Consider the following 27,187-nt stretch of genomic DNA (forward strand, 5'->3'; position numbering starts at 1 on the left):
TTTAAATATAATCCTTAAAGTTACGGAAAAACAAACACACATTTCTGGGAATTTGTTGTCACCTAAACCACTTTTTTAGCTTTTAGACTGGTTCAGAAAACGACATTTATCTCACCAGAATTTCAGAGACCTGCCGATGAAAATGTAGTTTTTCACATGTTCTTGGGGGGGGGGTTCTAGTGATGGAGGACACATATTAAGAAAATTATGTTCAAAGTTACAGTTCTAAGTATTTATTTATTCAAATTGTTGGGAGTGAGGAGCAGAAGCAAAATGCAGTTTGAATTTCTTTTTAGTTTGTGACTTAGAAAATATGCTGGGAAAAAGGTTCCCTGCTCTGCGCTCTCAGCAACATGGAAGGGGGGCGGTGTTGCTCCACACCAACATCTCAGAGGTGAATTTCTAATGAACACTCTGCAGAAACTACGTCTGAGGAAACAAAACAGATTTTTAGGATTTGTCCAAAAAATGGCATAACTAAAAGACCACTGGGAAGGCTTTAAAAACAGATCAAACAATGGTCAGAGTAGGACTGTATGGGTCTGACTTCGATTCCCAGCGATTCACTGCATCTTCAGTTACATCTTCAGGCGTATTAGATGAGAAAACGGCGTGGCAGTGGTTTGGTGTGTGTGGTAACTCTCTGGTTCCATGGAAGCTTTTTGAGGAGAACCAGAGAAACACTTAAGCTAACATCATGTTCCCAGCTGATGGAGAGAAAAGACTCGTCACAACAACAGCTGGGAGTCTTTGCAATCTCATTAAAACAGTAGGTTTCTTCGCATCTTACAGAATAACCGAGTTTCCTTCTATTCCATCTGGTGGTACCCTTGGGTAGAAAACAACATCTCTACTTGTTTTTCAAACTCTTTGTTGGTGATGTCACAGTGTTTATCTCTACTGTCTTGTTTAGTGTAACAGAAAGCAATGTCCATTTGTTAAATGAGGGTTCCATGAATGGGGAAAAGACTACAAACCATTAGAGTGCATTTGATGATAATCTGCAACCCAGATGTGGTTTCTGTGGTCAGAACCAGCACTAATATCTGCTTTCAGAACAACCAACATCAATAACTATACGTCTAATGACATAAAAGCAGGTGGGAGCCGAGGAGAACTGGAGGAATAAATGTTGGATCAGTTTATGGATTTTTAACAATCAGAAAAAATTCTATAGGTTTTTTTCTCCTTTGCCTTTTTGACTGCTCCCTTTAGGGGGCGCTACAGTGCATTGTAGTGCATTCTACCCACTCACACCAACCACCATCATGTCCTCCGTTCCTACATCCTTCTTTTTGATCTTCATTGAGACCTCATTCCTGGTGGCTCCAACATTGACTCAAAGTCCTCCACCTTCTTCAGATCTGCTCTCTGTAACCTCATCATGCTGCTTGACTTCATTTCCTCATTTATACTCTATCCTCTTGCCCTTCCTTCTCTTCTTTAAAGTGAAAACCACATTGATTCACAACAATGTCAATGAAGAAATAGTCAGAAATGCAGTTTGATGTTTAATTTTCTGTATATATATGTCCTCTGTCATCAGAAAAATGCTACAAGAACATGTTGAAAACACCAAAAACATGATATTAGTAGGTTTAGGGGCTGTCATCTGGACTTAGTTTTTAAAGTTGAAGACGTTTCACCTCTTATCCAAAAGGCTTTGTCAATTCTGAAATAGCTGATAAAAGAGCTGGTATATATGTGCTCATGGGGGAGGAGTCAGACCGTAAACCATGGTGGTCTCAGGTTTATCCTTCCATCCATCTACAGCAGTGTTCTGAAACATCAAAATGCTTTTTCATTTTCTACTTAAAAACACTTATTCTGTGTCACAATTAAAGCAAAAATGCAAAGAGGGGATTGCATTTTCATTTTCACATCCACCCTGCTAATAGTGTCCCATAATGATTCCATTTTTACTTAGCATTTCCAGAGGGGGAGGCGATGACATCAGTGCTTTCTCCGTGTGTATGGCTGCTAACAGACACATGCTAGGAGCAGTGCGGCCAGGCTTGTGTTAGCGGCAGAGAAGAGGGCTTTGTGGCGGTTGTGAACTTCTGCATGTTTGTCTGTAACTGGTGATGGTCAGTGTAAGGAAAGCAAAGACATCTGGTGAATGCCAATGACCAGACTGGCTAAAGGTGTGCGTTTGCATTCCCGCTGATGTGACTTTGGTCTTCTTGCACGCGTGTTTGCATACGAGGCTGAAGGCTCACCAGCCACCTGAGCTCTGTTGATGGATGATTCTAAGGAGGCTGTGAAAATGTCCTCAGTGATCAGTAACAATCAGACGGCAGCTCACCCACCTACTCAGCATTACCTCAGTGTCTGCGTTGATCGATAGTCCATTCCTCGTGGCGCCTGAGCCGGTCGGAGGATGGCAGGCCACCGCCGGGAGCCGCAGCGGCGCTCCACCAATCAATACTGCTGCGAGTAGGGAGAGCTCCGATATTTCACCTGTAGGATACAGGTAGAACATGACATCCAGACAGTGCTGACTGTGGTTTGACAGTTTTCTTAGATGCGTTCTCTTTGGACGTCTTAGTAAGGTGAGAGCTGGGGGGCACCTTGACTATGCCTAATGTGTGTGTTTGGGGGTGTTGTGCAGGAACATCTTATGGTTTACAGTTACATGCATCCTGACGCCATGAAGGCTGTTGACTTTCCTGATGCTTGCATTTTAAACGTTTATAGAAGAAGACCAAAGCCGCACACTGAGCTTTATGCTTGGAAATGATCTGGAGGAACATCATCATCCATAGGACAACATGGATGGAGGGGGGGGGGGGGTAGATTTATTTTTGCCATTGTACAATGAAATTCAAACAGAGCTTCTTAGTAAAAACTTACGACTACAAATAATAATACATAAAAATCGCATTATTTGGTAGCTAAAAACGGGAAGTTAAATTACTTGTTGCTAAAAAGTGCATTTGTCTTAAAAAAACAACAACAAAAAACAGGATCCAAAGGTAAATCAGTGTTAAAATGGTTAAAACCGGAAAAAAATGTGAGTGTCTGGGGTGGGAAGTGTCTTTGATGATATTTTGTGCTCAAAATAATGTAAAATGAAGACTTTGACGTCCAGAATGGTTATCAGTCCACGTGTCTGTGTTCTGTTTACCCTTGTCAAATAAAGTCATCATCAAATTTAATCATGTGTTTTATTTTATTTCGGAATTGAAAAAAGTCTTGGTCTTTTGTAATTCAGTTGCTTGACCTGGAAAAATAAAAAGCTGATTAAAAGTCTGAATCTCCAGATTAAAGTATTCTGGAGATTTTTCTGGGCTTTTCAAAATAAGTTTTGCTGCTTTCGTCACATTTGACCTAAACTGATTTTCACTGAAGGATTTTGGAGTTTTTCCATAGTTTTTTTTCCAACCAGAGTCTTTTTTTCTTACTTTCTTTCTTTTAATTGAAACATGAGGATAAGCGTGTTGAGATGCAGCATCTAGTTAGAGGGTCTTCTGTGTCAGATGTTCACAGAACAGATGAGAAACGATTAAAAGAAAAAACAAACAAGCAATCGAGCTCACAGACTCATTCATCACTCCATTGAATGACATTTCCCAAAAGGTAATAATATGATTCAAAGTTTAAAGCAATAAATAATCAAATTCACCATCTGGGTAACAAAAAAAATAATATATTAAGAAGAATATATACATTAAACAGCAAGTAATATACAACCAAAATAACATTAGACCACCAAATAGTCATAAAGATTCCAAAGCAAGTGTTGCTGGAATGAATTAAAAGAGCATTTTTAATTGGTGAAAGCTTTGAGATGGAGCGTAAAGAAAGAAGAAGAGATGCTCCAGTTTTTCTGGAGTTTTTTTTAGATGTTCTCCAGAGTTCGTCAGGAAATCTTCCAAAATTTCATCAGAAATCCTCCAGTGTTTATTTTTATTATGACATTTCCTGCTCTTATTTGATGTATTTCTTTAAGTTCTTCTGTTTCTTTTTTAGTCTTTTTTAGAGGTTTTCTGGAGTTTTTCCAGTCAGTTTGAAGTTTCCTCGGAGCCTTTGACTTACAGATGTGTGACGTGTTTGAGGCTCAACAATAACTTTGGGTTTTTGTCTTTTATGTCTTTTTTTTTTCAGATGACAGAATATTCATCAATGACAAAAATGTAACTGTCGTACGTTTTAATACTTTATACGTTCAGAGGAATTTTATTTGTTTTCATAGTTGTAACTGTTTGGACCTAGTTTCTAATATTGTAAAAGCAATGAATGTGAAGATGGTGTTGACGCACCGGACTGATGTGCTGCGTTGGGCGTGGCGTGCAGGAGCTGTGTGAGGACCCTCACCTGTTTGTCGATGGCATCAGTGCCCACGACCTCCATCAGGGACAGCTGGGGAACTGCTGGTTTGTTGCTGCTTGTTCCAGTCTGGCCTCCAGAGAGTCTCTGTGGCAAAAAGTAAGTACATCTGACTTTCCTTCATCTTTTTCCTTCTTCTTCTCTGTTTTTTTGTTGTTTGTTTATCAAATCCATGCTTGATCATGTATCCCAGTTCTCTTACTTCATGAATCAGGGTTAAAAGCTGGCATGAATGCCACCTCACATGTTGGCCTGTTTGTGGACGTGCATCGATGATCTGTGAAGAACCTAAAAACTCCTGAGTTTGATGTCATGAACTGATGAACAAACATTTATTAGTGTTTTGTTAAATACCAGATTTCATTGAGGTTTTAATCAGAGTGCAGCTTCAGACTATCACACTACCAACGCCATGCTTGACTGTTACGTTTCTGTCTTAAATGCTGTAGGTTTGACTCTTGATGGGACGAGGAGTTTTGTAGATAATCCAGATGTTTCTCTGTGTTCTTGATGCTCATCTGTGTCTTTCTCCTCATTGTCTCCCATGGATCCATTTGATCCAAACGTCTCCTTCTGGTTGTTGGATCATGAACTCAGCTGAACTGTAAAGGAACTCCACTTGTTTCCATGTTCTTCTGCTTCTCCAATGACCTCCTGAGTCATTATGTTCTTGGGCTGGCATCATTTGTAGAAAGGCTTTACGCTGTTTTCTCTTTTTGTGGTTTTCTGGATTCCCAAAGACTCAGAATGCAACCATTTCCGACTGAAAGTAACGTTGGAAGCCCAGATGTTGGTGAAGCTCTGTAGATGGATAATAAAGGGATAGTCACATAAGAAAAACTTACAGCACAAAAAAAATCTGCTGCACTTGGTCTTGACCGTTCGTTAACGTTTCAATCCACGTTTCAAAGTCCCGCCCCGCCACCTCGCCGGATTTGACATGCACATTTCGTCCAATCAGATCAACCAGAAAGGTTACCGCCCCCCAAGTGACAGACACACCCCGTAAACACTGCAGGGAGCGCCGCTCAGTTAGGATTGCAGCCGTGCAGTAGTAAAATGCAGGGTCACATTCAGCTTTTCTCTGCATTTTGTTTCGAATAATTCTGTTTCTTTCATTTCGTGCTCATATCTGATTTGCTGATTAAAAACAAATGAAACCATCTTTCACGTGATTTCTGATCTCTTTGGGGTTCAGGGGTGAGCAGAAGTTTGAACACGAACAGAAATTGTGCATTCATGCGCCCAGAGTCTGTTTGTCAGATTATTGTCTCCTGAGTCTTTGGACTTGTTTCTAAGAAAGCAACCTCTTGAGGTTCAACAGATTGAGCGAGTTAGTTCGGGGTTGCGTTGACCGGACGCCGCTCTGTTTTCCTCACAGCGGCGCCCCCCTGCCTCCACACAGGAGCAAAGGAGGAGGTGCGGTCCACATTCCTCCCTTCCTGTGTTTGTCAGGGGCTTCACGCAGGAGTCAGCTCCTCTGCCAGGGAGACGCACTGACTCTCTCCATCTCCTCACGCGGGACTCGGAGGCAGCAAACCCTCGGGGGGGGTGCTTCTGTTTGTCACACAGAGTCCATAGAACACTCCTTTATTTTCAGTGAAGAAAACTCAGAAACGTCTGTTTCAACGATTGCAAGTTTATTGTTTGAATCTCTGAAGATGAAGAAGAACTTCACATATGAACAGTGTGTTTGGTGGAAAGTCTTCTCTCTAGTCCACCATGAAAGTGATGGAGCAGTCGACGCTTTCGGGGCTGCAGCCGTCTGCAAATGCAAACAGGAAGTACATCACCTTCCTTATCTTTGCCAGCTCGGCAATCCTTTCCCCAAATTCAGCCGCGTCCGCCTCATAGCAGTGCGCAGGCGTGTCCGCGGCGTCGGCGCGCCCTCTCCAGAAGACTCCGGCGGGCTCCAGCAGCTGCCGCGTCATCAGGTTGGTGAGGTCCGGCGTCCAGAGCTGCGAGGTGGCTGTGATGGTGAGGCGTCCTGGCTGCGCCAGTCGCACCGTCCAGTGGGAGAACCGCAGGGAGCGCTCGGCGAAGTCCAGCCTGTACACGGCCTCGTTGGGCCTCAGCAGGCGCTCGCCCTCCTGCCTGTTTTGGCTGCGCTGCTGCAGAGACTGGACCCGCAGGCGCATCACCTCTGTCAGCTGGGAGTCCAGCCGGAAAGGCAGCTCAGTTGTTTTGGACATGGCAGGACAGCATGCAGAGGTTCTGCTGGCAGTCTGCTCTTTGCCTCCTCCTGGAAGTGTTTGTGAACACGCACGTGTGCAGCAGAGGGCGGGGCTTACTAAGAAGTACAGATGAGTGGAGAAAACAAGATGTGATTACATCTGCAGCTGCAGCTCTGAGTTGACCCTGGGGGAAATGCACTTAGTTGTGTTTGTCACGCTTTTGTTTGGTTACAGATTTCTAACTTGTTTGGTCCGTCATGTTCTGTTGGGATCATGCAGCAGATATATTTTATCAGTCATGGGCGGTTTTTATGTTCCAGGGAAAGCCTCTTGGTTCCTCTGGAGCTTCGGGTCAGGTGTGGGGTGAATCAGCTGCTGCACAGCATCACTTGGCCCAGATAAAAGCTGAGATAGCTGAAGCGTTTCCCAACACGGAACGACAGGGATTACCTCCCGGAGGATCACACGGTTACAGTGAGGTCTCTGTGCTGCAGTGTTCTGCTTTTACCTCCTTGCCCCTCTGCTGTTGTCTCTCTGAGTCCAACCTTTGGACCCCCCAGGAGTGATGCGACCCATCACCTTTCAGATTCTGCATTTACTAATCAATATTAATTTGTTTGTGTCAAAAAAAAGAAAATAAATTTGCGAAAAATTGCGTTCACTGCCACTTTCACCGCTCTGTGATGCCCCTCCCCTTTAGATCCCAGATTGTTTCCTATTTTGTTAAAGACCCACTTCAATGAAAATTGTGTTTTGGGTGTTTTTATGGCATTTTCTCTTGATGGAGGACATATCAATAGAAATATTAAGCATAAAATTGCATTTCTGAGTTTTTCTTTCTTCAAATTGGTGTGAATCAGGAGCAGACAGAAAAATGTTGTTTATATAAAGAAAAGCTTATTTTGACATAGAAAATACACTGAGTGGTTCACAAGCTCCATTCTGATGCATCCACCTGCAGACAAACAGATCCATGAACGTCTTTGTTTTCTGGATCAGAACTGGACGGCTGGGTAGCTCCAATGTTGCTCGCCATTTTTGTTGCACCGCTAATGTTAGGTTGGGGTTGTGAGCGGATGTGCGCTAACGGGAGAGCGTGTAAACAAAGGGATGATGGAAAGTATGGGTGGATTTATGATAAACTAATGCTGCTCTGCACCATTTACCAAATTGGTGTCAGCAGATGTTAATTGGTTGAGACGCCCCATTGGTGGAAACAGGACCAAAGACAAAACCTGCTGTTCTTTCTTCTCTATAAACAGAGGAAGTTAAGGTTCCTGCTTTCTTTCTTCTGTTTCAATGTGTTTGGTCAAAATATTTACTTCAACAATTATAGTGGCAAATACAGTTAAATGTCTTCTGCATAGACGTAAACTGATTATTTTTAAAGGGACAAATAAAGAGAAGAGCTGAAGCCTAAGAACGAAGCCCTGTGGGACACCTCGTCACATAGAGGAGGCCTGAATCCTGTCCAGATGCACTCACAAAGTCCCTGACTATTCAAAAACCAATTGAGAGCAATGCCATAAAGAAGTAAATCCAACAGAAGTGACTTTGTGTATGGAATGTTTTGCCTTGCCGTGTTCAAAATAGAAGTGAATCTTGTGATCCACAGCTTTAGCAGCTGCAGGTAGATTCGCATCACCACATCATCACAAAGCGTTGACTCAGTGCTGTAAAATGACTGAAAACCTCAAAATGATTCAAACCGCCTCTTTTTTTCCCTCTCTTTTTGTTGCTAATCCTCGCCATCCATCACGCCTCTGCAGCCTGCAGGGATTTAGGCCTTTAAAATAGGAATGAGCTGCTCCCTCACGATCACAAGGTGTCCGTTGCTATGGTGACGCACAACAACAAATGTCAGAGAAGCCGTAAAAATGTCTTAAAATGACGTTTTGGAATAAATTCTCTTGAAACTTGATAATTTATCAAATGATGTGAAATAAGTTTAAACGCCTCACAAAAACAGAAAAAGAGGTGAAGTCACGATGTAATGAAGCTCCTCTGACCCCTTTGACCTCTCCTAGACCAACCTAGATAACACACATGTGCTATGTGGGAAGAAGCAATCACGTTCTGGAAATCCGTGTGATTTGACCACATGCCTGTATGGTGGTGAGAAAAAGGTCAGTCCCCGTGGGCAGCAGAGTGGCACAAGTGGATCCTCTGGCACAGACAGTGAGGTAGAGCTTCTCCGAGAGGAATTTTCCACGTTGGGGGCGGGCTGGCAGGAATGCGGATCAATTCAAATCAGTGCAGGATGGTGGCGAGTAGTTATTGACGTCACTGCAGACTAATGTTTGCTCAAAACTTTGAGTGGGTGTCTATTATCAGAAAAATAGTTGGGTTTTAAAAGATGAGGCGGGATGAAGCTGCAGTGGCAGCTGAAACAAACACACTGCAGTCGGAGTCATTACCTCTCACGCCATTATAACCGGATTTAGGATGCACGTTCCAAGGCTATTTGTTCCCAAACGTTGAACGCATCTACAGATGTGCAGTCTAACTGCGGACGTCCGCTCCCCACTCTGATCATTATTAAACAGCAGTCTCGTGTTTAGCTCACCGGCCCCGTCGCTCCTGTTTCTCCAGGTCATTCCAGACTGGAAAGAGCAGGAGTGGGACACAGAAAAGCCGGACTCCTATACGGGGATCTTCCACTTCCGCTTCTGGCGCTTCGGGGAGTGGGTGGACGTGGTGATTGATGACCGGCTGCCCACAGTAGACAACCAGCTCGTCTACTGCCACTCCAATGACAGCAACGAGTTCTGGAGCGCCCTGGTGGAGAAAGCCTACGCTAAGTTAGTACCCAACATCTATTTATCTATATACCCAGGCTATGTCCCACCAAGGTGGGGTAGTACCCAACATACTGTTAACAAACTGGAGAAACTAAAAAATGACCCGCTAACCAGATAAAACTTTTTGCGTCTCTGTCTGTCTGCAGGGTGTATGGATGCTACGAAGCCTTGGATGGGGGAAACACGGCTGATGCGCTGGTGGATTTTACGGGGGGCGTGTCTGAACCCGTGGACCTATTGGAGGGTCAGATGGCTACAGATGAGGCAGCCCGTAACCAGCTATTTGAAAGGGTCCTTAAAGTCCACAACAGAGATGGCCTCATCAGCTGCTCCATCAGGGTAAACTCATCTTTTGACCATTACCTACCTTCACGGGCCAATCATAGGGACTGGCGAGGTCTTTTAGGACTGCGATAAGCGCAGGATCTGCTTCGTTTCATATGTTGTCCAGAGCACCTCCACTCTCAAGCATCCTGACAAAAACTTCCAGACTGCATCAGCGATCTCCATTGAAACCAAAACATTCTAGGGTTGAGAGTAACCAGGTTGATGAGATCTTTATTCTTTAGCCGAGACCATTCGAGAAAGCAATGTAGCATGACAGGGAACCATAAGGAACCAAAAATGAAATCTGTTGGAGAGTAGTGGAAGTTGATGCTCCTTCAGATGATCTGTAATCCGCTAGAAACGGCCCACGCATGTACTGCAGATCACACCCCCAGGTCCTTGCATTAAATCAATTGTCGGTTCGCACCGAATGCAATTCGTGCAGCAAATTCATGTTTTAACATGCGTCAAAGTTGCTGCTTATAGCTTGTCCAGAAGTGTGTTAACTTGCTGCTGCCGCTGCGTGTGGGAGGAGCTTCCGTCAAAAGCTTTTCTCGACCTCATCAAAAAAATAATAATATTTGTAGACTTTTATTTTGTTGGGTTTTTTGTCTGTTGTTGTTGTTGTTGTTGTTGTTGTTTTCATTTTACTGATCCGAAAAACTTTCCAAACTGTGACTCTAAAACCGTGATACGATCCAAACCATGACTTTATGATCAGTTGGACCCCTTGAATACAATAGTCCATAAATGAAAAAACGGTAGCATTTACAGTAGTCCGTTTATTAGAATATTGTAGTCTATTAATCAGAATACTGTTGTCCATTAATAGGAATATGGTAGTCCACTTATCAAAATTCAGTAGTTCATTTATCGGAATTTGGTTGTCTATTAATCAAAGTATGGTGATCTATTCATCAGGTTTAGGTACTCCATCAATCAGAACACAGTTGACCATTATTTAAAATATGGTAGTCCATTAATCAGAATACATTAGTCCATTAAATCAGAATTCTGTTGTATATTAATCAGAGTATGGTTGTCTATTAATCAAAATACAATAATCCATTTATCAGGATATGGTATTCCATTCAACAGAATTTGTATTCTAATAACCACAATACATTTTCTATTAATCAAAATATGCTTTTTAATTAATTTGGTTTTCCATAAATCTGTATGGTATTCCAATAATCAGAATATAGTCTTTCATTAATCAGTATAGGGTAGGCCATTAATCAGAAAATTACTTTTGTGACTTTCTTTCATTTGATATTTTGACAAAGAAGAGAATTGCAGGTAGAACTTTAGGAGATTGCTCTGTATAGAAATAATAATAGTCAAGTCAACTTTATTTATAAAGCGCTTTTAAAACAGCAGAAGCTCACCAAAGTGCTTAACAATGCAGAATAAAAACAAAACAACAAAATAAAACAAACAGAATAAAATCAACAAAAATCTATAAATTAAATAAAAATAAATAAAACCAATAAAAAACATCAACTCACTGAGTTAAACTGACATCAACTCACATAATACCTGACGACCAAACTTCATGAGTATTTAAGAGAAAACTTTAACTGTATATTTTTTTAATATTTTTGTTTTCAAAAAAATAATCAGATTTTTGTAAATCATTGCTTATTTTTTTACATTAAAGGAAGGCTCAGGTAGTTCTTAAAGTGGGCAGATGTTGTGGGAGGAGGTTGCAAATGTAGAATCCAATCAGTTGCTGGGTACAGGTGGGTGTCGTCTACAAAGTAAGAAATAATGTCAAATTTATGGTAAAAAATTGGAAGAATTAAAAAGTCAAAAGTAGTAATGAGAAACTGACATCAGGAGGGTTTCAACTGGATAAGCCGTACAGTTTAAAATAATCCAGTCCTGATGGGTTTAACTGATGTTGATAATCATTTTTGTTATTACTTGAAGTCTGTAAATTTAGCTGAGGTCACGAGACTTCAATAATTGTTTTTGTACGTAGCATTTGTGATTCTCTAAAAACCTCTTACAAGCTACTTCTCGAGGAAAGCTTTTAAAAACTCCTATCAATCCCACTTCCAGAAAGCACTGGATAGACGAGATGGAAAGAGCTGACCTCGGCGTTTTGTTGTTTTCCAGGCCACAACAGTGGAAGACATGGAAGCCCGTCTGGACTGTGGTTTGGTCAAAGGTCACGCATACGCAGTCACAGATGTCCGGAAGGTCCGGTTAGGCCACGGACTGCTGGCCTTCTTCAAATCAGAGAAGCTGCAGATGATCCGAATGAGGAACCCCTGGGGGGAAAAGGAGTGGAGCGGGCCATGGAGCGACAGGTAATCATAGCAGCGGCTCGTATTATCAACTGCGCCTCGCCAAGCTCCGATCCTGTTTTGAACTGTCTTCATAATTCATCTACTGTTGTTCCTGAAACTCAACTCAACTCAACTTTATTTATAAAGCACTTTAAACAGAACAAGGTTCACCAAAGTGCTGAACAACACAAAAATTAATAAAAGCACATGAAAATATAAAGCATAAAACACATAAAATAGGTCCGGATTCCAACTCAGTTAAAAGCCAAAGTGAAAAAATATGCTTTAAGAGCAGATTTAAAAATACTAAGTGAGTCTATCTGTCTGAGGTACAGGGGAAATTTGTTCCAGATTTTTGGTCCGAAGACCGAGAAGGCTTGGTCACCTCTCAGTTTTCTCCTGGTCTTCGAGACGACCAGCTGTGTCTGATTTGTTGACCTAAGGGAGCGTGGGGGAGTGTACACCTGAATCAGGTCAGACAGATATTTTGGAGCGAGTCCATGGAGACTTTTAAAAACAAATAGGAGAATTTTAAAATCAATGCGTAAGCGAACTGGGAGCCAATGAAGAGATGCTAAAATGGGAGTGATATGTTCTTGTTTCCGTGTACCAGTTAGAAGACGGGCAGCAGCATTTTGGACTAACTGCAAACGAGCAAGTAATTTCTGGGAAAGCCCAACATAGAGAGCATTACAGTAGTCCAAACGTGTTGAAATAAAAGCATAGATTAAAATCTCAAAGTCATGGCGGGAGAGGAGAGGTTTAACCTTGGCCAGTTGTCTCAGGTGAAAAAAACTGGATTTCACCACTGAGTTGATATGAGCATTAAAAGTTAAACTGCTATCCAGTTTCACACCTAGACTTGTTGCTGTCTGTTTCAGGTGATCATTTAAAACGCCTAAGTCGACATGTGCCTTAGAGACGTCACTTGGACCAAATAGCAGAACCTCTGTTTTTTCCTGGTTTAAGTGCAAGAAGTTACATGACATCCATGTCTTAATGTTATCAAGACATTCTAAAAACTGGTGAGCAGAATATGCTTCTTCCTGTTTTAACGGTATGTAAATCTGACTGTCATCAGCATAGAGGTGGAATGAAATCCCGTGTTTGCGGAGAACAGACCCAAGTGGAAGCAGGTACAATGAAAAAAGGAGAGGCCCCAGAACAGAGCCCTGAGGTACGCCACATGTTAAAGTTGCTCTACGGGATTCTGCACGTCCAAGACGGACACAGAAGCTCCTCTCATTTAAGTACGATCTGAGCCATTCTAAAACACTACCTCGAAGACCCACCCAGCTTTCCAGGCGAGACAAAAGGATTTGGTGGTCAACTGTGTCGAATGCAGCTGCCAGATCGAGCAGGACCAAAATAACATGGTGACCGGCATCCGATGCTAGAAAAATGTCATTTGAAACCCTCAATAGCACAGACTCGGTACTGTGACGGGGTATAAATCCTGACTGAAACACCTCAAGAATGCTGTTTTCCTCTAAAAACGTTGTTAACTGGCAGTACACAATTTTCTCCAAAACCTTCGAAAGGAAGGGGAGCTTAGAAATTGGTCTAAAGTTTGACAAAATGGAGGAGTCCAGGCCAGGCTTTTTAATAAGTGGTGTTACTACTGCATGTTTGAAGCACGAGGGCACACTCCCGTGAATTAAACTGCCGTTAATTAAACTGAGAACATAAGGAGCCAGGGTGGGAAACACTTCTTTAAAAAGACGAGGTGGAACTGGATCATTGGGAGATCCTGATGGCTTCATCTGACTAATTAATTTTTCCAAGTAAGGCAGACTGACAGGCTCAAACCAGTGGAGAACAGTAGAACATGAGGTGGAGATGAAGTGACTGAAAGAGGGGGGGCTAATGAGGGTCCTAATTTTCTTGATTTTATCAATAAAAAAGGTCACAAACATCTCACAAACCTTAGTTGAATTCTCAAGAGAGACCGGTTGTGGAACATTTAAAACAGAGTTAATGGTTTTAAATAAAACCAGAGGATTGTGCTGGTTACTTGCAATAATGTCTGAAAAATGTTTAGTTTAAGCAGCCTTCATGGTCTTTTGATAAGATCGCCAGCTGCCTCTCAACAACTGGAAGGAAACTTGCAGCCGGTCTTTCTTCCATTTCCGCTCGGCTCTCCTGCACTCTCGCCTGACGGCACGAGTGGTCTCATCTAACCAGGGCTCAGACCTCAACCTGGAGAGCCTTGTTTTTAGCGGAGCTTCTTTCTCTTTCGGCTTTTCCCATCAGGGGTCGCCACAGCGAATCATCCTTTTCCACCTCACTCTATCATGAACATCTTCTACCCTAACGTTAGCCAACTTCATGTTCTCTGTTAAGACATCCATGTATCTCCTCTTTGGCCGTCCTCTTGCCCTCCGGCCAGGCAGCTCCATCTCCAACATCCTTCTACCAATATATCCACTATCCCTCCTCTGAACATGTCCAAACCATCTCAGTCTGGCTTCTCTGACTTTGTCGCTAACACAGGCAACATGAGCCGTCCCTCTGATGTACTCGTTCCTTATCCTGTCTAACCTGGTCACTCCTAAGGAGAACCTCAACATCTTCATCTCCGCTACCTCCATCTCAGCCTCTTGTCTCTGTCTCACTGCTACCGTCTCTAACCCATAGAGCAGAGCTGGTCTCACCACTGTCTTGTACACCTTTCCTTTGAGTCTTGCTGGCACTCTTCTGTCACACAACACTCCTGACACTTTCCTCCAACCGCTCCAACCTGCCTGCACTCGCCTCTTCACCTCTTTTCCACAATCCCCATCACACTGAACTGTTGACCCCAAGTACTTAAACTCCTGCACCTTCTTCACCTCAGTCCCCTGTAACCTAACGCTTCTACCTTGATCCCTCTCGTTCAGACACATGTATTCTGTCTTACTACGACTGACCTTCATGCCTCTTCTTTCCAGAGCAAACCTCCACCTCTCTAGCTGTTCCTCCACCTGCTCTCTACTCTCACTGCAAATTACAATGTCATCCGCAAACATCATTGTCCAGGGAGATTCCTGTCTTACCTCGTCTGTCAGCCTGTCCATCAGCATAGCAAACAAAAAAGGACTCAAAGCTGATCCTTGGTGTAGTCCCACCTCCACCTTGAACTCCTCTGTCTGACCTACAGCACATCTCACCACCGTCATACTTCTCTCATACATGTCCTGAACTACTCTGACATACTTCTCTGCCACTCCAGACGACCTCATACAGTACCACAGCTCCTCCCTCGGCACCCTGTCATACGCCTTCTCTAAATCTACGAACACACAATGCAGCTCCTTCTGACCTTCTCTGTACTTTTCCATCAACATTCTCAAAGCAAAAATGGCATCAGTGGTGCTCTTACGGGGCATGAAACCATACTGCTGCTCACAAATCTCCACCTTCTTCCTAAGCCTGGCTCCCACTACTCTTTCCCACAGCTTCATTGTGTGGCTCATCAACTTTATTCCTCTATAGTTGCTGCAGTTCTGCGTGTCACCCTTGTTCTTAAAGATCGGGACCAGAACGCTTCTCCTCCATTCCTCAGGCATCTTCTCACTCTCTAAAATCCTATTGAACAACCTTGTTAGAAATTCCACTGCTGTCTCTCCTAGGCACTTCCATACCTCCACAGGTACGTCATCAGGACCAACGGCCTTTCCGCTCTTCATCCTTTTCAGAGCCTTCCTAACCTCATCCTTTCCAATCTCTGCTACTTCCTGCTCCACAACAACCACATCTTCCTCCCTTCTTTCCCTGTCATTTTCCTCGTTCATCAGCTCCTCAAAATACTCCTTCCATCTTTTCTGTACACTCTCTTGGGTTGTTAGCACCTTTCCATCTCTGTCCTTAATCACCCTTTTCTGTTGCACGTCCTTCCCATCTCTGTCTCTCTGTCTGGCTAGCCTGTACAAGTCCTTCTCTCCTTCCTTTGTGTCTAACCTGTCATATAGCTCATCGTAAGCTTTCTGTTTGGCCTTTGCCACCTCTCTCTTCACTCTACGCTGCGCTTCCTTGTACTCCTGTCTACCTTCCTCAGTCCTTTCTACATCCCACTTCCTTTTAGCCAACCTCTTCCTCTGGACGCATTCCTGTACTTCCTCATTCCACCACCAAGTCTCTTTACCGTCTTTCCTCTTTCCAGATGACACACCTAGCACCTTCCTACCTGTTTCCCTGATAATTTCTGCTGTAGTTTCCCAGTCCTCTGGAAGCTCATCCTGACCACCCAGGACCTGCCTCAACTTCTGCCTAAATTCCTCACAAGTTTCTTCATTCTGTAGCTTCCACCACTTGGTCTTCTTTTCTGTTTTCCCTCTCTTCTTCTTCCTGACCTCCAGAGTCATCTTACACACCACCATGCGGTGCTGTCTGGCTACACTCTCTCCTACCACCACTTTGCAGTCATTAACCTCTCTCAAATGACCTCGTCTACATAGGATGTAGTCCACCTGAGTACTCCTACCTCCACTTCTGTATGTCACTCTATGTTCCTCTCTCTTCTGGAAGTAAGTGTTGACTACAGCCATTTCCATCCTCTTCGCAAAGTCCACCACCATCTGTCCCTCCAGATTCCTTTCCTTCACACCAAACCTGCCCATCACCTCCTCATCACCTCTGTTGCCCTCACCAACATGCCCATTAAAGTCTGCTCCAATAACAACTCTCTCTCCTCTGGGAAAACTCTCTATGACCTCATCCAACTCACTCCAGAATCTCTCCTTCACTTCTAACTCACAGCCAACCTGTGGCGCATACCCACTGACTACATTCACCATCACCCCTTCAATTTCTAACTTTAGGCTCATCATCCTGTCTGAGACTCTTTTCACCTCTAGAACACTGTTTACAAACTCCCCCTTCAGAATCACTCCTACCCCGTTTCTCTTCCTATCAACACCATGATAGAACAGTTTGTATCCTCCTCCAATACTACGTGCCTTGCTGCCCTTCCACCTTGTCTCCTGCACACACAGTACATCTACCTTCCTTCTCTCCATCATGTCTGCCAGCTCTCTGCCTTTCCCTGTCATTGTGCCAACGTTAAGAGTCCCTATTCTCAAACCTATGTTCCTGCCTTTCCCTTCTCTCTCTGGCCACGGACCCTTCTGCCTCCCCTCTTTCTTCCACCAACAGTAGTCAAATTTCCACCGACACCCTGTAGGTTAACAGCATCGGTGGCGGTCGTTGTTAACCCGGGCCTCGACCGATCCGGTATGTCTAAAGTGTTGTGGATGATTCGCATGGTTATTTTGGCAATTTTTACGCCGGATGCCCTTCCTGACGCAACCCTCTCTATTTATCCGGGCTTGGGACCGGCACAGAAGTTACTGGCTTGCAACCCCTGTGGCTAGATTTAGAGCTACATTGTCTAAAACAGTTTGACAGGTTGAATATAAGCAGGATGACATGTTCTCAACATCTGAATTGCAGCTCTGATATTCTGGTAAAATGATGGTAGAGTTAAAAGCTGCAGAGAATTGAGCGGCCGTATGGGAGTTAATAGTGCGACTGCATAAAACAGGGGCTGGAGGTTTAACTGTGTGACATGGCAGCTGCACATTAAACAAAACAGGCATGTGGTCAGAAAACACAGCATCACAGATTTCAAGGTCAAAAGTTGTTAAGCCATGGGTTAAAATTAAGTCAAGTGTGTGACCATGTTCTTGCGTAGGGGCAGACACAAGTTGAACAAGATTAAAAGAGTTGATAAGATTCAAAAAGTCTCTGGCCAGTGATTTATCAGGACAGCAGACATGAATATTAAAATCCCCAACTATCAAAATTCTGTCATATTTTGGCATTATTCCAGCCAAGAACACAGCGAAATCATCAATGAAGTCCTTGTTTTATTTTGGCGGCCTGTATTTAACGGCACAAAACATTGAGAGAGCAGGGTCTAGCTTAAAGACGCTTGCCTCAAAACCAGAGTAGGTCTTTGTTAAAATCACCTGTTTACAGTTGTAGCTGGTCCTGTAGACGGTGGCCACACCCCCTCCTCGACCAGACGATCTAGGAGTGCTAAAATATGAGCAATCCGGTGGTAAAAGTTCAGTGAAAGCGCTACTATCGTCTCCAGAGATCCAAGTTTCAGTTACATAAAGGAAATCCAGTCGATGGGTGACGAAGAAATCCTTTAGGATGAAGGTTTTGTTGGCTAGCGATCTAGTGTTCACGAGCGCCATCCTAGCCGGGATTGGAGTGAAAGACAGACACCGAACCAGCGCAGACTAATTTTGAAGCAAATAACCTTGACGTTTTCCAGTTCCAACAGCTGATTATTTCTTCTCTGCAACGTCTCGTGCCTTACTGAGAGTGAAGCCCAATGACTCATTTTGGAAGGTGACTTTTCCATTTTGTTCCTCCGTTTATTCCACATTGACCTTTGACCCCATGCACACGTAGGACGAGTTGACCCGTACTGTGTTTGGGCTGTCCGGGTCCGTGGAGGGTCATAGAGAGGAGTGGCTCCATCTTAAGGGGAGCGCAGGTGTGTCTTGCATCACCGTCCGACATCCTGACGGGATGTCGTGAAAATGGAACATGCCATCGTCGTGTGTGTGGTACAATGTATCATCAAGTATTTGTAGATAGATAGATAGATAGATAGATAGATAGATAGATAGATAGATAGATAGATAGATAGATAGATAGATAGATAGATAGATAGATAGATAGATAGATAGATAGATAGATAGATAGATAGATAGATAGATAGATAGATAGATAGATAAAAAAAACATGTGGTCAACTGCAGAAAACATCCAAAAATGTTTTCTTTTTCTTTTAATACATTATGTAGTAATTAAAATTTCAAATTCATTTTATTTATATAGCACCTTTCATGACAGCAAAGACAGTTCAAGGTGCTGTACATAAAAACAAAATCAAATGCAATAAAATACAATAAGATACATTAAATTAGCCCCACACAATAAAATACACAAAGACAAACACCAGTGGAAAATAAATAAATAAATAAAGATAAACCATAGACCTTGATATTTCATTTGGATCGCCTGTGTACCTTTATAGGTTTGACTGATTTTCACCAGCAGGTGGCAGGAATCCACCCAGTTCTTAGCTACACATTCTTAGCTACACATTCTTAGCTACACATTCAATTCAATTCAGTTTTATTTTTGTGGCCCAAAGTCACAACAACTAAGCAGACTAAACTGGGCATCCCTGCCCATATACCTTACTTCGCGGTAAGGAAGGAGGGCATACCGGGCATGTGTGGCCCTTTCAAAAACACACTTAACAATAGTTTTTGAACCCGCTTTCAGCATATGGTGTTCACACAGGTCTTTCGCTACCATTGTCTGTGTCAGAGAGAACTGGACTGAGTGAGTGTGGCGTCATCCATTAAACATGCCTTACCTGTGGTTTCAACAGTCGGCATTTTTCCGCGATATGGACTTAGCCATGTTGAATCCAGACGACGTTAGTAAGCAATCCAAGACGGTCTTAGTCCACATTTCTGTGGCAACCAAGCTCACAGATCAGCAGTGAGCTTGTTGGAAAGCCACACCCCTTCCACTGAAAGCAGGCCCAGGAGAATCTGTCTGTCAAATGTTTTGAGCGTTTGAGGTGGGGGCAGCAGGCATCAACTGCTTTTATTGAGACATCTGATTGTTCAGTTCATAACTAGAACGACTTGCAGTAAAGAAAAAATAATTGTGGATTAGCAAGAACATGTTAAAAAAAAGAATTCTGATCAAGAATTGTTGTTCTGACCAATAGAATGACTGAGTAACAGCTGTTTCTTTCTCTATGGAAGTCTATGGGATTTTGGCATTCTGGGACCAGCAGGTATTTCCTATTTGGAGTGCCAGGGGGCGGGGCTACTTGGTCCAGTTTACATACACAGTCAATATTCACTGCCCGATTCTAGTGCATGTACTCACAGTCGGAAAAGGTGGGAAATGTCAAAGTGGTGCAAATCTGGTGAATCTTGCCCCCGGCTTTTTCTTTCACAGCTCAGTTCAGATTTATGAAAGACTTGGTGTCATAGAATTCCGTCCGGGCATAAACCAGGATTATTATTTTTTCCTTTGTGATCAATTTTCAAACTTCTGTGTTATGAAAAGGACACTACCCATACGTCTCTACCAAATCCGAGTCCCTGATTGGTCAAACTGGTTTAACTTTCAACTCTCGTTCAGTTCCCGCCAGTTTTGTACGTAGAGCATGCTAACGGACTCAAAAACACCAGAGCAATATCCCATCAAGACAATAATAGATCGATCATTCTTGCTTTTATTTTTACCCCTATTGAATACTCACAGAGACACGGAACGAGATCTTTTTTAATTTTTTTTTCTTTTTTTTTTTTTTTTTTTAAACTTGTTCTGTCCAACAGCTGAGCAAACAGATTAGAGCTGAAGGCTTTTTGTGTTGGACAGGTTTTACTATCACAAAAAGAGGTTATATAGCTTCGAGAAACTAGAGTGTAGGTTTGTATAAACCCTTTTTTGTTGTATTATTTTTTATTTATTTGTTACATTTAGTGTGTGTGGGGAGGGAGAGGGGAAGAATGTGAGGGGAAGGTGGAAGAGAGTAAAAGGAAGAAAGGTGAAAAGGTGGGGGATACAAGCACTGATTTGAATAAGTTATTATTTTAAGCTGTGACAATTATACCAGATCTGCTGGAAAGACGAATGTTACATCAAAGGTGAAAATCTGACACTAAGATGAGCGAAAAAAATCTGTCCATCAATACACTGTGGGTAAGGAGGAGGGATGAAGCAGACAGGGAGCAGTGTGGCAGTGTGCACGTGCACGTGGGGGTGGAGATACATGCATGCTGCCGACGTGAACCGTGTGTTCATAAGGGGAGCCAGATCCTACCCAGCCAGACCAGCCAGACCAAGAGAGGGGAGGAGAGCCCCCCAGGCCAGAATTCCCCCCAGCATCTGGACCCAGGCAGCCCGGGAGGGGAGGAGGAGGGGACCGCCCACCCCACCAGCTGGGCACAGAGAGGGCCCCCCTACAGGGGCCCCCCCAATGCCCAGAGGCACAAGCGAACCCAGTGTCCGGCCCCCAGGCCACAAGACAGGAGCGCTTAGCCGTACCAGGCGGCAGCCATGGGGGCCACCAGGCGCCGGACACCGAGACAAAGGCCAGGGACGAAGGCAGGGCCCCCGGAACCCATGAGCCGGCCACCACCCGACCGGCGCCCCGTCTCCGCAAGCCAGCCCAGGCACGCGACCTAAGCAACCCAGGGATCGCCACGCACCCACAGCCACGCCCCATAACCCTACAACCCTACACACTACAACCCCCCCCCCGCCATAATATCAGAGCCCCCCTCCCCAACCCTCTCAGTGCCCTCCCCTCTCTGTGATGGGGAGGGAAAGCCCCAGAGGGTCCCAGCGAGCCAGCCCCCAGGTCCGTCCTACCCATGCACTCACGCACACATACTCATAATCATCTGGTTACCCTCCCCACACCCCGCCGCCATGCAGTAACCCCCCCCCCCCCCCCCCCCCCCGAGCGACCGGCCCCCCAGCCGGCCGCGGTAGGCGCCCCCCCTCCCAGAGCGGCCAGGCAGCCAGAAACGGCAAGCCAGCCGCAGTTGGAGGCCAGAGCCTCGTAGCGGCGAGAGACAGCCAGCAAGGAAGGGTCCCGGTGCCAGAACGGAGGGGCAGGGGGTCCAGCCCCACCATTCATATCCTGGCCTCCCTAAGGACTAGCACACCGCCCCCCAGGCCCCCCCCAAAAAATAAATAAATAAATACAATTATTTAATAATAATAATAATATAATAAATAAATAAATAAATAATAATAATAATAATGAAAGAAACCCACCCAAGTGAACCCCTTAACCCCTGCTGTGACTGCGGCGTCGACCCCCGGGCGGCCAGGCCACGCGCCAACTACCGGCCACGGGCGAAACACCGGCCATGGGCAGACGACCCCAGAGCCCCAAGCCCCCCCAGCCCCCACCACGGCGACCAGCCACCCAGCACGGCACCCGGCCGCCGTTCCCGGTCAGCCGCACTGCCTACCCTGCGCCCAGAAGGCACCCGCCGAGGAACCCCTGCCAAGTTGCCGGCAGAGTGTGCGCCCCCACCACCACCCCACCCAGCCAACCAGAGCTGGGAGAACGGCAGGCCCGGCAGAGCCCACCCCCCCAAACCCACCCCAGCCCACCCAACCAGCCAGGACCCGGCTCAACCTATCACCATCCCACCCCTACTAGGTGATGTGACTAACCAGCTGGAGCCAGGGAGAGTCTGAAGCCGACAGGTTTTTTGTGGAGGACATTATCTCTAAACTAATATGCTCTGACATGAGGTTTCTGTAGTGGTTGATGCTAAGATTATTTTTAGATTTCCAGTTTAGGAGGATAGTTTTCTTTGCGATACATACAGCGGTGAGAACCATATAAGCCTTGTTAGATTCCATGTTGATGTTATTCAGGTCATCTAATAAGCAGAATTTGGGGCAAGCAGGAATTTTATGATTAAACCAGATTGATAAATCCTCACAAACCTTACGCCAGAATGATTGGACAGGTGGACAGACCCACAGGGCATGCAAATAGTCGTCTATGTTGTTACCTATGTTGTTATAATATTAGGGGATTTTAATATTCATGTTGATGACCCCAGTGACTGCCTAGGAACGGCTTTTGCAGCTTTATTAGATGATGTTGGTTTCACCCAAAGTGTGAATGAACCCACTCACTGTCATAAGCACACCCTGGATCTTGTTCTAACCCATGGTATGGAGATCAGCCAGCTGAGTGTCCTTCCTCTTAACCCCATCATTTCTGATCACTTTATGATTACCTTCCAGCTTACACTGGAACATCCTTCTGCCCCAGTGAATAAGAAACAGCTTAGAAGAATCTTAACTGACCGTTCTGTGTCTGAGTTTAAACACACAGTTCAGCCAGTACTTAGTGATATTCTGAGAAAATACTCTGAGACCAGCTCCCATAGTATCAGTCCTAGTATAAATGACCACTTTGTTAATGATGCCTTACAAGCCCTCAGGAGTACACTCGATGTTGTTGCCCCCTTGAAACCTAAGTTCGTCAGACAAAACCGAGTAGCACCGTGGTTTAACGCTGAAACTCGTTCTCTTAAACGAGAAACCCGTAAGTTGGAAAGAGAATGGCGCCGCTCCGGTTCAGAGCAGTCTCTGGATATCTGGAAACATAGCCTATTAAATTATAAAAAAGCTCTGCGTAGAGCTAGAAGCCAGTACTATTCAACCTTAATATCAGAGAATGGAAACAATCCAAGATTTCTTTTTAGCACTATAGCTAAATTAACTCGCAGTCAGAGCTCAGTAGAACCACATGTTCCTGTTTCTCTCAGCTCTGATGATTTTCTTACATTTTTCGATAGTAAAATCTCAAATATTAGACATAAGTTAAATCAAGTTATTCCTACTATCAGCCCAGAACAGGCTGAAGCGGTAGAAATGGAGGCATCCATAGAAACCTCTGTAACATTAGACTGCTTCACTGCTGTGGATCAAGCGGAAATAACATCAATTATTACGTCCTCCAAATCCTCAACGTGTCTGTTAGACCCAATTCCCACTAGACTTTTTAAAGAAACTTTTCCCCTAATTAATGATCCCATATTAACAATGATAAATGCCTCTCTGGAAACGGGTTACGTGCCACAGTCTTTTAAATATGCAGTTGTTAAACCTCTTCTGAAAAAGCCCAGTTTGGATCCTAGCATCTTGGCCAACTATAGACCGATATCAAACCTGCCCTTTATTTCTAAAATCCTAGAAAGAGTTGTAGTTAAGCAGCTTTACTGCCACCTACAGGACAACAGCCACTTTGAAGACTTTCAGTCGGGGTTTAGACCTCACCACAGTACGGAAACTGCACTAGTTAGAGTCTCTAATGACTTGTTATTGGCCTCAGAAAAGGGACTACTTTCTATTCTGGTCCTGTTGGACCTCAGTGCTGCCTTTGACACTATCGACCACGGTATTTTACTCCATAGATTAGAGCAGGACATAGGGATCAGAGGATCTGCTCTCCAGTGGTTTAAATCCTATCTGTCTGATAGGTATCAGTTCGTTAATTTGTAAATGGCCATTCCTCTCAGTGCACTCGAGTCAACTATGGAGTCCCACAGGGCTCAGTCTTGGGACCGATCCTGTTTACGCTTTATATGTTACCCCTAGGAAACATAATCAGGAAACACAGCATTAATTTTCATTGTTATGCCGACGATACGCAGTTGTATTTATCCATGAAGCCTGACCAGAATGACCAGATAGAGAAACTGAACGCCTGCATCAGTGACATCAAGACCTGGATGACAATTAATGACCTCCTCTTGAACCCAGAAAAAACTGAGGTCATTATACTTGGTCCTAAAAACCTCAGAGATGCTCTGTCTGCTCAGATAGTCTCCCTGGATGGTATAAGTATAGCCCCCAATTCCACAGTTAGAAACCTTGGGGTTTTACTTGACCAGGATTTATCATTTAAGGCTCACATATCTCAGGCATGTAGAACTGCCTTTTTTCACCTGCGGAATATTGCTAAGATCAGAAATATACTTTCTAAGAGTGATGCTGAAAAACTCATCCATGCATTTGTTACGTCGAGGCTGGATTACTGTAACTCCTTGTTAGCAGCGTGTCCTAAGAGTTCCTTAAGAAGTCTCCAGCTTGTTCAGAACGCAGCTGCTAGATTGTTAGCTGGAACCAGCAGAAGAGATCACATCACTCCTGTGTTAGTTTCGCTCCATTGGCTCCCAGTTGATTCTAGAATTAAGTTCAAGATCCTCCTGTTAACCTATAAGGCCTTACATGGAATGGCCCCGTCCTATATTAAGGACCTCATAGTCCCTTACCAACCAATCAGAACACTTCGCTCGCAAAATGCAGGACTGCTTGTGGTTCCTAGAATTAGTAAAAGTACGGTTGGAGGTAGAGCGTTTAGCCACCAAGCCCCTGTCTTATGGAATAAACTCCCAGCTCATGTAAGAGAGGCCGACTCAGTTTCTACATTCAAAGCTAGACTGAAAACATTCCTCTTTGGACAGGCTTATTGTCAGACTAGTTAGTATTAAGAGATTATTTAACTTAATGTTAGTTTGTTTAAATTAAACTTAATAATAACTATTTCTTTTAAAAGGCTGCTAGAAGTTGAAGCTGGGGTAACTATGGTGCACTGGGGTTCTGTCCTCTTTCCTTTTTTACTTCTACCCTTCCTCTCCTCTATTCTTGATCATAATTTATCATTTAGTTCTCCATGCCTCTGTTTGGTGCAGTGCGATTCATGTATTGTCCCTCTTTTCCTCTCCCCTCCTGGGGAGTGGGAGTGCTTCCAGACTCCAGTTGGCTCATCCGTGCTCCAGTTCCTGACCGTTTACCTCGCCTTTGCTCCCGCTCCTACACCTGGCTGTGGATCCTGCCTCTGGCTCATCTCTGGCTCGTCTCTGCTTTGTACCTGACCGAGTACCTCGTCTCTGCTCCTGCTCCTACACCTGGCTGTGGTTCCTGTCTCCGGCTCGACTCGCGCCTTTGACTGTCCCGATAACCACGGCTGGATGAAGCTCGTCTGCTGGACTTTTATATATGTAGTTGTAGATTTAGATAAGTTAATTCTTCTCTAAGATTTCTGGTAAATCGCCTGTCCGTCCTGGGGGAGGATCCCTCCTTCATGTGGGCACCCCTGAGGTTTCTTCGTTTTTTCCGGAATCCGGTTTTTTTGGGAGTTTTTCCTTACCGCGAAGGGGGGTCTAAGGGCAGGGATGCCAGTATAGCATAGTCAGTTTGTTAGTTCATTTTAGTATTTTTCTATTGAACTCTTTGTATTCGTGATCCTTTTGATTTCATGTTTTACTTCGAAGCCCATCGAGACAACTGTTGTTGTGATTTTGGGCTATACAAATAAAATTGAATTGAATTGAATTGAAAATTGAACCTGTGCACTGTGTGCATATAGCAGACTGATTGAGACCCATTTTAGATAACCTCTGTCCGGTGTGGTGAGTTCTGTGGAGAACCTTGTATTGAATAAGTTGCAGATTAGGGCTTTTGGTCATATTAAAGGCATTCAAACAGATCTGTAGCCAAAATTGATCACTAAAATTCAATGATAGCTAAGACTTCTTGCTTAATTTTTTAATGTCAGGACACGGGCTCCGTAGAGAATAAAGTTTAAATGTTTCCATTTTTACTTAAATATTTCACAAATCCGAGCCATTTTCTTCCTTCACTGTGTTTTCTTAGAAGGATTTCTTCATATTTCATTGGACATGTGCTTAAAAACAACATTTTGCAACCACAACAAATGCATGACATGTTTTAGTCATTCCAGTAAGCTATTTCCTTTGCATTCTAACTTTTATCCCTGACTCGGCTCATTAGTGGGAAGATTGAGAACCCAACCACCACCGCAGAATTTTTAGAGAACTCCATGGTTGAAAAGGAGCTGAAAGAGGAAAATGAGAAAGAAAAATCCTTTATGACACATGCTGGGAGTGAATTTCCATCAAACAGAACAGAAATTGAGAACACAGTGTAACAGGATTCCACAATAATGTAGTTATCAGACATTAACAAGCATTAGCGATGCATTTGTAGGCTTTTATAGGACATTTATAAGACGTTCATTAGCATTTGTAGGCATCTTACTAATACCATAAACATGTCAACTACTTGCTGATAAGTGATTAATTAATATAACTGCCTTCATAGTTTATTGAAACATTTCCAGCTCCTCATTCTTAAGTGTGAACAAAATCCCTTGTCAGCGATTATTAAATACTGAGTCTTTGAGTGTTTATGATTTTTTTCTGCAGCCTCCTAATCTAAAGTGTGGTCTGCTTTTCACTTCTGGCAGACATCTATAAAATATCTAATTGTGCTAATTAATGTCTAAATAAAAAGTTTAGGAATAAAGGTATTATGAATGATAAATAAATGTCTTTTTATACGTCATATTAATAATACATTTACAAATGGCTAATGAATAAAATTAAGGCTTTTAAACGCATGTTTGTTAATATCTTGTGACTAGATCATTAAATAATTTTATTATAAACCGTTACCCAAAAAGCTTATTTTGTGAGGGGGGGGGGGCAAAAAATGTGTCAGAATTACAATGACAGGCGGGAAAACAAAAAAGATAGTGCAGTTACTCATTCTGTGGCTCTTGCATTTTGTTATTGATTTGGGTTAAATCTCTCAAATGATATTTGATTAAGGTGAAAAACTAGGAATAGGAGGAAAGATTTATCTGCGTTACAGAAAAATCTGCGTAAAAT

At 43.6% G+C, this 27,187-nt stretch overlaps 2 protein-coding genes across 4 annotated transcripts in view; one reads left to right on the forward strand and one right to left on the reverse strand.

Annotated features, from left to right (window-relative positions):
* The window catches only part of capn5b (calpain 5b), a 54,258-nt gene that overhangs the window by 12,735 nt on the left and 14,336 nt on the right, over positions 1–27,187 (forward strand). For 2 of the 3 annotated variants that reach the window (XM_023962507.2, XM_023962508.2), the window contains exons 3-6: positions 4,297–4,428; positions 9,096–9,304; positions 9,451–9,643; positions 11,753–11,946. In XM_023962507.2, the coding sequence (XP_023818275.2) occupies positions 4,297–4,428; positions 9,096–9,304; positions 9,451–9,643; positions 11,753–11,946 (728 nt within the window). Of the gene's footprint in view, positions 1–4,296; positions 4,429–6,760; positions 6,983–9,095; positions 9,305–9,450; positions 9,644–11,752; positions 11,947–27,187 lie in introns of those variants that run through there. The other variant, XM_078930842.1, reaches the window with a different exon arrangement.
* Positions 4,212–6,641, reverse strand: ompb (olfactory marker protein b). Its single transcript, XM_078930843.1, has one exon. The coding sequence runs from the start codon at positions 6,519–6,521 to the stop codon at positions 6,042–6,044; it is 480 nt and encodes a 159-aa protein (XP_078786969.1). The 5' UTR covers positions 6,522–6,641; the 3' UTR covers positions 4,212–6,041.

Source organism: Oryzias latipes, chromosome 14, assembly GCF_053564925.1.
Source record: "Oryzias latipes strain Hd-rR chromosome 14, Olatipes_Hd-rR_3.1".
In the NCBI taxonomy this organism is placed as follows: Eukaryota; Metazoa; Chordata; class Actinopteri; order Beloniformes; family Adrianichthyidae; genus Oryzias; species Oryzias latipes.